At 40.8% G+C, this 12,698-nt stretch overlaps 1 protein-coding gene across 1 annotated transcript in view; it reads right to left on the bottom strand.

The window, feature by feature from the left end:
* Positions 1 to 2,461: 2,461 nt before the first annotated feature.
* CRIPT (CXXC repeat containing interactor of PDZ3 domain) overlaps positions 2,462 to 12,698 on the bottom strand; it is a 38,214-nt gene continuing 27,977 nt past the window's right edge. The window contains exon 5 of the mRNA XM_035891266.1: positions 2,462 to 2,794. Coding sequence (XP_035747159.1) covers positions 2,727 to 2,794 — 68 coding nt within the window. The 3' untranslated portion in view covers positions 2,462 to 2,726. The remainder of the gene's footprint in view (positions 2,795 to 12,698) is intronic.

Genomic DNA, 12,698 nt, shown 5'->3' with positions numbered 1-12,698 from the left:
GGTTTAGACTGGATATAAGGAAGAAATTCTTTCCAATGAGGGTGGTGAAACACTGGCACAGGTTGCCCAGAGAGGTGGTGGAGGCCCCATCCCTGGAAACATTGAAGGCCAGGTTGGATGGGGCTCTGAGCAACCTGATCTAGTTAGCGGTGTCCCTGCTCCTGCAGGGGGGTTGGACTAGATGACCTCTAGGGGTTCCTTCCAACCCAAAACATTCTATGATTCTATGATTCTATGAATCCCTTTACCCTTCGAGAAGCAGCTGGAACTTCTTAGAGATCTTCCTTAAACGTAATACACAGGGTAAAAGGACTGAGAAGGTTATGTGCAGGATGATCTGCAGCCTCTTCACTTCTTGCCTTTGAGACCAAGCTGAGAGTTTCAAGAGCCTCCATCCAGATCGAGGATAGGGGAGGAGTCCTTATAGTCCCTGCTCCCCAGTGAGGTAGGATTTGTTCCTCCTCTGGGACTGCTGTGGGAAACACTGCCTCCTACCCGTGTCACTCCCTGCTGAGAAGAATTCCTGTCTTTATCCAAAACAGTAGCAAAACTCCTTTTGACTTAGCAGAAAAATCACAGAATCATAGAATGTTTTGGGTTGGAAGGGACCCCTAGAGGTCATCTAGTCCAAAAAGACTAGAGACAAAGAGTTTCATCTTTGGAGAAACCAAGGAGTAGCTTTGCGTTTCCAGCCTGAGTAGCTCTTATCCCAAAGATCTGGAAAACACTCTAGTACCTCAGTGGTTCAGAAGTAGGTGGTCAGGAGGGAATCTCTTTTCCTTGAAATGATTGATGGAATTGGCCAGAATTTGACCTATTAAAGCTGGAAAGTTACTCCTGAACTTTGAGTACATCCCTCTTGGTCCTAACTCATTTTTGCCAGCTACAGTCTCGTTGAGTGGACAACTTGAAATAAAGCGCATAGAAGGTAACATGCAGCTACAATCAACCATTTGTAATACTTCTGTATTAATTTTTTCACTCATGAACATTCAGGTTGCCTGTACAGTCCACATACCTATCCTAAAGTGCTAAATTCACTGAATGCAAACACTTGCCAAACAATTTTGGGGGTATGAGGGGTGGGGGAAATGCTACAGACATCTGTGGTTGTGATAACAGGAGTTAAGTACTTTGCTCTGACTTCAGTTTCCTGATGACAGGAGTGGAAAACAATTACCATTTTCCCAACTGAATTCTGAGTTTATTGTCTTGGGAACATTCCTTGCAGATGACAGAAAGGGAAGAAAGTATCCTACCAGATGTACTTCTAGCTCTTCCACTATTTGTCTCTCCTGCCAACTTGGAAGCCTGTTTATTTGGTTTATGAGATATTACAGCTTACTATTTAAAATACAATACAGCAGGACTGGAAGAACTACACACTTAACTACTACATTATCTTCTTTTGTTCAGCTCTTATCTGACAAGGCCATTATTTAAACACTGTAGGCACATATAACCTTCAAGACACAAAATGGCAATAAACTGTTCTCTTTTTAGTATCAGTTGTAAAATCTGCAGGATGACTGACAATTATAAACACCTTAGGAAGTGAGGTACAAGATCCCTTTTAATACTGGATTCTGATATCTATATTCTGTGTTGGAAGCACGGTCTCTCTAGCAGGAGCTGTGTAAGCAAATAAATGGGAGCATATGAAATGTTTCAGTCTTAAGGCTTAAAGCATCCTCCTCTTACTAAAGGATAGTCACCATTAATAACTTTTTCCCCCTTCTCTGTTTCTGCACAAGACAGAAAAAGCTAATTATTGTCTTTCAGATATCTGGGCAGCTGGAGAACTTCTTAAGCACTTTACAGTAAAGTGTAAAATCCTGCCCTGGTGGTCCCTGTACGGCTGTTGTGGTTTAACTCAGCAGGTCGCTAAACACCACACAGACTCTCGCTTACTGCCCCCCTCCCCAGTGGGATGGGGGAGAGAATTGGAAGAAAAAAAGTAAAATTTGTGGGTTGAGATAAAGACAGTTTAATAAGACAGTTTTAATAAGGAAAATAACAACAACAGTACTAATAATAGAATATACAAAACAAGTGATGCACAATGCAATTGTTCACCGCCTGCTGACTGATGCCCAGCCAGTCCCCGAGAAGTGATCACTGCCCCCCAAGCAACTCCCCCCAGTTTCTATACTGAGCATGACACCATATGGTCTGGAATAGCCCTTTGGCCAATTGGGGTCAGCTGTCCTGGCTGTGCCCCCTCCCAGCTTCTTGTGCACCTTGCAGAGCATGGGAAGCTGAAAAGTCCTTCACCAGTGTAAGCCCTGCTTAGCAACAACTGAAACAATGTTCTTCTCATGCTAAGTCCAAAACACAGCACTATGCCAGCTACTAGAAAGAAAATTAACTCTAGCCCAGCTGAAACCAGGACAATGGCACAATTCTGTAAGCAATGTATCTTTCACAGGACCTTGCATTCTGTATTGGTCTGTACTTTAAAAATATACGTGATACAAATTTAAATAGGTTTACTGAATTTAGTTTTTACTGGTTCTTTACTGAGACAAGGCATTACACTGAGTAACCCCCACACTACACCATTATCTGTGTATGATACAATGCAAAGTACGGGTGTACACTTCTGAATTAGCTCAGATTACCTTTGTTCCAATGAGAATGAGTGCAGTGATCCAGGATGAAAGTAAGAAATGCACGGAGGAAGGCAGCACGGTCCTTCTCCAAGACAGGTACTCACAGGTTGGTAGTCAGGTACAACAGGTTTCTTCCCTCCACTGCAATTTGCACATCCAGAGGCAGCCAAGGAATGTAAGCTCTAGGGACAAAAAAAAGGTAGGCATATCGTTAAATTCATAGGAAAGGTCATATATACCTGTCATTCCATCTGAGCAAATTAAATACAGGCTTTCCTGAATTTTGACAAAATTAACAAGACTTAGAGATCTATAGCTGGATGGGAGGGATTTCCTGGTATCATTTACTCCAGCACCAGCACAGAATGACATATATCAAGCTATTCCTGACAAATGCTTATTTTTTAACAGCTTCCAGTGAAGGTCATTCCAAAATGACCACAAGCAGCATCTCTTCACGCTACTTCATTGCCCTTCTAGCTAGAATTTTTTTCTAATTGCTAATCCAAATCTCTCTTGTTACAAGTTAAAGTAATTACTTCTTAGCTTTGTACCTGCACTGGACACAGCCAACAACTGAATCAACTTCAAGACAACTGAAAACATACTCAGCAGACTGCTATTTTTCCCCTTCCCTCAGTTCCCTCTTTTTTTCCAGCCTCACTTCCTTCTGTCCTTTCTCTGACTTCAGGATTTCTGAACTGCCTGTCATCTCCATTGCTTTTCTCTCAGCTCTCTCTAGTTTTTCATTCTTTTAAAAACACAGTGCCCAAAAAGGGACTCTCTGCTCAGCTGTGGAAGAAAAACCCAGTGCCAAACAGACCCCCCAAATTACCTTCTTTGGCTTATGTATGGCCCTATTAACACTTCCCAGAACATCACTTGCCTGTTTTGCAATCCTGCCACGTAACTGAGTCACGCTCAGCTTGTGACCCATGTAACCCCGGGTTCTTCTCTGCAGACGGGGCTGCGGCAAGCCCTGCATAAGGGTCTTGCGCTGACTCTGAGAGACAGACGAGGGTAGATCATGTGCTGTGACAGCTGTGAGGAAAAAGAGCCTCAGGGCTTGTATCCACCAGCCACAACCAGACTAGACACAGCTCAGGTAAAGCGCTGTCAATTAGTTTGCAGAGAGACCCGGGCGCAATCAGTCCCAGAGAAAAGCTTGATCCTGCCACTGGTTTTATGCGTAGAACCTTGCATTCATCAGAATTTTTAATACAACAAAAATGGACTGAAACAAATGTAAATGGAGTCCACAGGCAGAGGGCAGTGGGGACCAGAGACGTCAAGCGCATGCAGGTCAGTTTATATACTTACAGGGCATGGGTCTCAAGCTTGTCATGCCTATTACCTCAGTCTGCTGAATAAAGAACAGAGAAGGGAGTTCACACCACTAATGGTGTGCTTTTCTTCAGGCGTCTTCTTCTTACCTTGCTTCTACCTCCAACTTAGTAGAGGATTCATCCTACCTAACTGGCACCACATCTAAGCCCCTTTTGGTCTCCTCTGCAGTCTGGGAAAGGAAGAACTACCTTCTGAGCTCTGGATTCACCCCATTGCAAAACAAATGTCTTAGAGACAAGGTGTGAATCACCTCCTAAATGTATTGCCTCTCTCTGTTGACCAGCAAGGGAGTGACCAGGGCAGCCTTAGGCCAAGTGTCCAATTCTTCAACAGCCGTGGAAAGGCAGTGACAATTATTTCCTTCATGATGGGCCAGGGTCTCTAGTCCAGCTGATTACTTTTCCAGGAAAGCACTCATAATCTGTTCCAGGCATAGCCAAATTCAGTGTGTGTATGAGAATCCATAAAGTTTTGTTTAAATGCTGAATATCCTCTCTGTTCTCTGTCTTCCACACTCCCTCTGCCTCTAGCTCTAGTTATCTATAGCAGATTGTCTTCTCCCAGCCATTCCTGGCAATACCTCAATAACCAGCAGCTGGGTCACATTCATGGAGTCACAAGAACAAGACAAAGCTATCAGTTAAAAATGATATCTCCTCTCCCTGGCTTTCATTCAGCCTGGCATAAACTGACAAAGGGATGTAATTTTTTTTTGCCTGACCACATTTCTCGTAGCACGTAGAAGGAAGCATAATTTGCTATCACAGCAATTTTTCCCTTTCACGCTTGTCTAACCACACTGCACATTTCACACAGATCTTTTCACTCAGCTGCTGCAAGTAATGGTCCCAAGGTACCAGAAATCAGAGGCTATGCTGTCTCAGCTTTGTTAGAAGCCATAGAATTCTATTCTAAAACTATACACATTTTACTGATCTTACTAAAACAAACATTTTGGTACCAAACTCATGAAATGCAAGCTGTTGACAGAAAAGCTTTCCTGGTAGGTTTTTGCAGAGTAGCACACGTAATTATAGACTACATATATATGTAATTTTCATTCTGTATTGCAGAACTTCATGCAAGAACTGGAAGGTCAGCATCATCCCTAGAAAGAGGGATAATGAGCAGCTAAATTTGGGATGCAGAGGGCTGCTGTTATGGCTGGGTCACCCCCTGCCACTAATCTAGAACAGGAGCAGAAAATAATTTTCTCCATCCAAGCTGTGCTTGAAGATTTATCTAACACCATACTTATTTCCATGAAAAGTACCATACATTTGCCACTAGTGGACACGCAGAAGTCCATTTCTGACGCTGAACTGATCTATTAGTTCCAGTGCAACATCATGGATGAGACAAGGGATTGGAAATCATGAGCATGGACAGTCTTTTCCACATCCCAGTCTGGTATATTTGTATTTTGTAATTGGAAAAACGTAACTGTGTGAAATCAATTAGGTGATGGTTGAGAGCACCGCTAGCTTTTATTATGGCTGAAACCTCTTTGTAGTGATGTTCTGTGCTTGGTGGTCAAGAGCTGGTCAACATTTTCAAACACTAGATGGTGCCAAGGCTCCACACATAAAGAAAAGCTGACTCTAAAAGAAAGAAAAAAGTTCCCTTTAATGGCAATACTGGTGTAGTTACTACTACCACTACTGTTAAAATGTCTCATTACCTAGGAAGTGACAGAAAAAAATTCTGTATGAGATGACAGTAACCCAAGTAAACTCACAGGTAATTTAGTGCTGGATTCTACAGAGAGGACAGGAATTAAAAAATAAAGTTTCAATACAGGGATGTTACCAGCCTGGGCAGGTCCAGATTCATCTAGTCCAAAACCTTTTCTCTGACAGTGACTGGTACAAAATGCTTCAAAGAAACCTAAAAAAGCCCTGTGGCAAGCAGATAGTCAGAGCTCTACCCTCGGTCTTAGCCTCCTACCTAACACTTACAGGTTGGCTTAAGCTCTGGCATATGAAGCCAAACTTTGCAAAACAGTGTTTTTAATTAAAAAATTGGTTGTTCTTGCTAGATACAAAAAAAATAGTTGGCCTATTTTATAATTTAACTTTATAATTAACACTGATTGCAAAATTTAAAAATGCAAATGGTTGCAAACTGTATCCATGCCTACATAATAGCACAGATGATAAAAATCTTTAACTTTTTCTAGATTTAGTGCTTTCTTGAATAGAAAATTTCATGTTTGCTCATCTGATAATCTTACTGGTCTCACTATATGACCAAAATCTAGGGCATGAGAAACAAATTAACACAACTTTAAATCAGAAATGCATAATATCCACTGCATACTGCTTTACAGCAGTATTTGGGGAAAAAATCTGTAGCCATTCTGTAAGCCAGTATCCAACACCCTTCCTGAGGCAGTTTGTATGACACTATTATTTGTGAGATAATGATACTGATAGTTTACAGGAAGACTGTTATTAAATTACTCGCAAGAAGGGACAGAGAGAGAAGGAGTATTTGACACCTCATTAGTATTTTTATTCTGACACTCTATTGTTTCAAGTTATTGATGCTGTTCTCTTTTCCCAGTCCAGATTTTCCTGTTTGTACACAGTTGGAGTTCTGTGGAAAGAGGAATTTCTGTCTACCAAGGACATGCAAGAGGGTGCAATTATCTGAGTCTTGGGGGAAGGGCTCAGTTCTTCTAGTTGCCAGTACTGATGCTAGATCTTGGTCCTGCGATCAGAGGATTATCATAAGGAACATAGATGTCAATGTAGTTGGACAGTCTATTTTCTCAGTGGAGAAGCAAGTACCATTTCTTAAATCCTTCTGACCCAAGTCTTTAAGAAGGATCCTTGGATCCATTCAAGGTAAAACTGTTCCCTGGAAACTGGGCTGTGATGCCTACACAGTTCTGTGTCTCTGTGTCTTTTGTGGCTGCATCATGTGGGTAAATATAGTTACTTTTAGATGACTGGTCTGCAAGACTACAGGTGTCTCTTACCGGTAGACTTACAGGCTTGCAGAGTGAGGCCCAGTCCGTAGGCAACAGAAATGGTGTGATGTAGCCCACCATAAAGCAGACTGAGAAGGCATGGTGTCTCTGTGGCTTGTACATCTTGCATTTATCAGAACTATGCTGCCTCAACAAATTTGTGTACAGAAGCTGTGGTGGAAGGGTGCGTAGGACAGACAACCATACCGAAAGGAAAACAACAGTGTATCGATGCCTAACTGATGATGTTTAGAGATAACAACAAAGATTACAGGGGTTGTGAAGAACGAAGACAGGTCAATAATACAGAATAATCTGAGTGGCACGGTCAACTGGACACAAGCAGAAGATATAATGAAACATCAAGTTATAGATCTAGGATGAAAGCATGCAGATCTTATTCAGACAACAGGTGAAAGCTGGAAGATCTGTCCTATGAAGATGTGACATTGGAAAGGATTTGACAATGAATAAGGCTGATTGTCTACTGAGCATTCTGTTTCTGATCTGATTCTGTAGCCAAGAGCACTAATGCAATCCATAAATGTACTTATAAATCAAAAGTGAAGGGGCCTATTTGACATTTGTGTGACTGATCTCCACTAAATTCAGTGTTGAGACACTGAGAAGGTTTAGAGAAGATTCACAATTGCCATTAAAAATTGGAAAACATTTTGTAGTGAAATATTTCAGGAATTTGCTTTGCTTTGCTTATGAAACAAATGTAAATTCATAACCTCCTGTGCAGTTCCTCTGCAGATTAGCATTACTTCACATGCCCACTGGGTGCACTGTGTCACTCTTACAGTACGCGAGTAGATCAGGTTCCTAGGATGGGGTCATTTTCAATCTCATTTTGACACAGTTACTTTTGGCAAAGCTAGGTTAAATATTCTTGAAGAAAGGGAGGGCCAGTGACAGGAGATGAATCTACTACCCATTCATTAGGGATCTAATGGAAATAAGGACTTTGGTTAAAAATGCTGTTCTGAGAATCAACCACCTCAAGGTTCAACTCATGTCTGTCTCAGCAGCTAATTGCTATGACACCATTCCCTGAAATCCAGGGAAGTCCTGAGTACATGGGCAAGGACCGCTCTCACGTGACTACAATTCACGTAGCCTGGGGATGAGCACACGCTGGAGTGTAGTACCTGCATTTGTGGGCCAAACACAGCCTTGTTGCCCAGTCATTTAGCAGTCCTACCTTAAGCACTCCTTCGCAGACAGAGTCTTATTTCCTAACATTGTAATTGTAGATCACCTGCCAAAGACTGATTAGCTTCAAAAGGCTTCAGTTTCTAGGTGTCCTTACAAAACCACCTACACAGCAACAACTCAAGCCCAAAGCTAGGAATCTGCAAGCTAAATGATACTGCTGCAATGTTCAATAAGCACAACTTCTCCAGTAGCAATCAAAATATCAAATAAATGGTTTTAATTTAACCCTTTTTTACTGGAGACAAAAGGAAAAATAACAACATATCCACTAAATATGCTTGAACAGGACATAATGCACAGGTCAACCATATCACTCCCAATACGAGGTTGGAAATAGATCCATCATAATTCTCTTCCAAAAGCTATCAGGAACGGCTGAGATAAACAGCTAATGCTCCCAGTTCGATGTTCAGGCTCAAAAGGGACGAGCTGATGGGTGCATCTATGAGCAGCCTGTAAAGAGGATGCTCATTCTCTAGACTTGGGAAGCAGCTTACAAAAATAAAGTCATTTTGTGATACAGACCACATCAGTATTTTCAGCCTACAACACAGAACTATTATGGAGCATTAAAATGGCCATGGGTGTCAGAACTGTGTTTCCTAACTTTCTTTTCCAGCTTAAAACTAGACTTGTTACGTGATACAGATCATGCCAGAATTTTCACCTCCAAAAGCATGAGTTTTACACACATGTTCACCTAGGAAAATCAGCTTATGTACCAAGTAAGTAGGAGTTAAGCTCAGCCTAAGGAATAATGAGATATCGAATCAGATCACAGCTCATTTACCAGTTTATAACCATTAACAAATTTTATAAGTTATCCATATTTGAATTTTAATTTGAAAAACCACAACAAATCTTAGTATTTACATGCTTTGTAGTGAAGTTATAACCTATTAAACTGTAAAGTGTGATGAGATTCTCAGCTAGAAGATGTTACAAATAAATATGATTCATCTGAAAGTACAGAAAACGATCTGAACAAACCCCAGATTTGGGTAAATTAATAGGAGGAAAATATACTCTGTTTCACTCTATTAGGATGAATGGCAGTTTGCCTGGAATATGAGTCATGGAGAACATTATATTCTGAGTGTGAGACATGGCTAAGCAAGAAGGGGAATAGTAATCTGGAGGATAAACTGCAGGAAGAAATAAGTAGGAATACACTGAAGTGATAGCAATACTGCATGAAGAACTACTTTAAGACTAAAAGCTAAATTTTATCATCATGTTGAAAGCCATTCAAGATAAAAGGCTCAAGGATTGTGCTGAGGGAATGAATCAGATCTCAAAGTCTGGCATACAGCGCATGAGAGCATAGGACAAAGCATTCTCAGTCTGAGAGACCTGGCTCTGGAATGAATTTTCAGTAGATGTTAGATGAATCACGGTCTGAGTTCTCATGAGTCATTGCAAAACCTTCATTAACACTTGTAGACCCAAATAAACATTTACAATACTGAAACTCCCAGCTCTCCCACAGAACAATGAAGGATTAGCAGGAACAGCCTGGTCCAAAACAAAGCTTTGAAGAAAGTGAAATGTGAGAAAAGCCAGAGACTCAAACGTGAAACATTCATTGCTTCTATTAAGAATCCCCCAGAATTAGTGATGCCATTTCCATCTTCTCTGGTCACATGTAGACATTTTATTGGTCCTTAGGCATTTTGGCAAAATGACAGTAGCAATGCTGGCACCTATCCCCACGTGCAGTAGTATCTCAGCTTGTGGTGGCAGCAGTTTCCATTTGCTTTTTTTTTGTGGGCTAGGGTCACTCAGCCCTCATCTGCACTGGAACCATATGGTATTACTGTAATCACCACCAGTAACTGTGTTCAAAAGTAAGGACACCAGAAACACAGCAGCATGTCAGGACTGAAATGGGGGAAAGCTGTGGGCATATCAGAGTGACAGCAGGACAAAGCAGACAAACTGCCAGTGCACAATTACTACATTTTATCTGTACTGCTTGCCAAATGCAGGCCGATGCAGTGTCATTAACAGAATCCAGTCTTAATAAATGTCATTCGCGTAGAGTATTCGCAGGCCCTGATTTGACACATCTATTACTGACATTACACAAGTCCTGCTTTGAGTCATTTTTGATTGAATGTGCTGATACAGATTGCAGCCAGAGCTGCAGCTATTACTTCCAGCAGGACTTTTGAAAAAATATTTCTTGCAGCAATAACCTGGTCAAAAGATGCATCTAGTATTTTTTACACATTATATAGCCGAAGAATTTGTTTGATAATTTAAATTTGATTTGCTGCTATATTTAAATCTACTCACGCTTTCAGCAAAAAAGCAGTTCCCCCACACACTTCAATGTGCTACGCCTAAATTTTTTGTATTGCTGTGCACATGCTCTCTGAATTTTGACTTGGCAATGTATGAAGCTTATTACCTAGGACCTCTCTCGAGGCTATCAGTTTTATTTAGATTCTGTTCAGATTTTAAATTTATGGCTAGGCTTTGATTTATCTGGCTTGATTCAATGCCCAGTGAAGTCAGTGGAAAGTTCCTATGGACCTAAAAGGAAGCTGATTGAGGCATTTTCGTGTGTCTGGTTTGATCTGACATTGAAGTTCTTTTCTTCCATTAGGTTCCCCATATTTAAAGTGGGTTAGGAACTGTCGCAAAGTACTGAACTGTTTTCTGAACGCAGAGATGTGGGAAAAAAAAGCATTGCTCATGAGGATCTGCCCCAGCTCCCGTTGAAATCAGGAGAAGCTGTTTCATTTACTGCAGTTGAAGCTGAGCCAGAGCTGAACATCAGAACTACATTTATTCCAGGATTTATTCCAGAAAGTGAAAACCTAATGTAAAAAACAGACGGTTTTGCCCTTTCTGGGTCTTTATTGAGTTGGAGAGAAGGTAGGATCCCACTGCTGCTCACAATTGCATGTAATGAAATGCAATCCGTTGATTTATGTTTCCAGAGTTCTGTGAAACTCTCATCTTTCATCTCAAAAAAGAAAAAGAACAAAAGGAAAAAAGTAAGTTAACTGCTTTTAAGACTACAGAGAAAGGTGGAAAACCATAAATCCTAAGAGCTCAAAAATAAGAAGGCCAAGTCCCTCCTCCCAAAATTATTTGTGGTATCGTGGCTATGATTTTTAAATCAGCTTCGTAGTTTGGCGGTCTGATTCAGTTTGAAATGCTTAGCATTGTTCATGCCTCAGTCTCACTGTGCTGGATAATTATTCTCCATGCCATCACATTTCCCAAAGACTCTCAACAGAGTCAGCACTCCCATCATGCCAGAGGCTGTCCAGAAAGTCAAAAATTTTAAAAGGGGAAAAGTCATGTAGCATGTCAGCAAAATTAATTTTACTGTGAGCTAATACGCGAATGAATTTAAAAATGCTGTTTAAACTACAGTATTATACTCTGCATTGATCCTTGTATAAAATCAAACTGGCAGAGACGTTAGAAGATCTGCAAAAATATCTACAAATGCATCAGGTTGTTTTTTTCTAGAGGGAAATCTGTGTCATATAGAGAATATAATATAGCTTTGGCAAACATTTATATATGCAAATGCTTATGCATATATGAACAGCTATTTGAAATTCCAAGGCTCTGTTACTGGTATAAAAATGACTACTGACAGCCCCATCTAATTCTGTATATGATCTGCTGCTCATCCGCTGTATCCAAATTTCTTCAACACAGAAACTATTGCAAGAGCAACAATATAATATACTGCTCATAAAATGTCTAAGTACTTTATTAGCTCTGCATACCTTGTTATCTTATGCTACTCTGCTAGCCATAAGAAAACCGCTTGCTGTTTTCACAGGAATGAATCTGTGGTAAATACCTGCGAATTTCCAGTGCATATTGATCCATAAAGGGCATGCAGACTCTCCCACTAAATCAGGGGACCACAGATGAAATTTCAAGGAACTCCTTGTGTGTTACCTACTATTTTTTATCTGTCAGATTAACACCTAATTCTGCAAGTTATAATACAATATTTTAGGTTCATCTTTGCTGGAAAACCTTGATACAGCACTAGTAGGAAAAGAAACTTTTTTTTATGGCACCTAGCCTGTTTTGTGATTAGGGGATTTTCATTAATATTTTCAACTCTGAAGTTCAAAAGAGGTAACAAGTCAATGTATTAGAAATCCAATCCTGCAGCTCACTCCCAGCTGATTTCACTGGCTGATAACTGCTACATGCACTAAGTATGGCAGTACTATCTAAATATCCATCCGTGACTGACTGCCATTTTCTGTACATCTCTCCCTACCATCTACAGTCTAAAAGGCATCTAATTCTATTTCTCAAGCCAGGCAGGGAATGAGAAGGAAACATGAGCTAAATTCATAGAGGGTGTAAAAGTTGTGTTCGAATGTTCCACTGAACCCCCTAGGTCCTCACTTCAGTCTGCAGCGGGTGTCTTGAGTTTCAGTCACTGGCCATGCACAAAGCCAATGCCAGCCAGCTCCAAGACAGACTGGACAAAACCAAGCCCATCAGCAATGGTGGTAGCACCTCTGTGATAATGTATTTAAGAAGGGGGGGGG

Source organism: Egretta garzetta, unplaced genomic scaffold (genome assembly GCF_000687185.1).
Source record: "Egretta garzetta isolate BGI_Z169 unplaced genomic scaffold, ASM68718v1 scaffold123, whole genome shotgun sequence".
Taxonomy (NCBI): domain Eukaryota; kingdom Metazoa; phylum Chordata; class Aves; order Pelecaniformes; family Ardeidae; genus Egretta; species Egretta garzetta.
The sequence above is the reverse complement of the archived record's forward strand: the minus strand, read 5'-3'. Positions and strand labels throughout refer to the sequence as shown.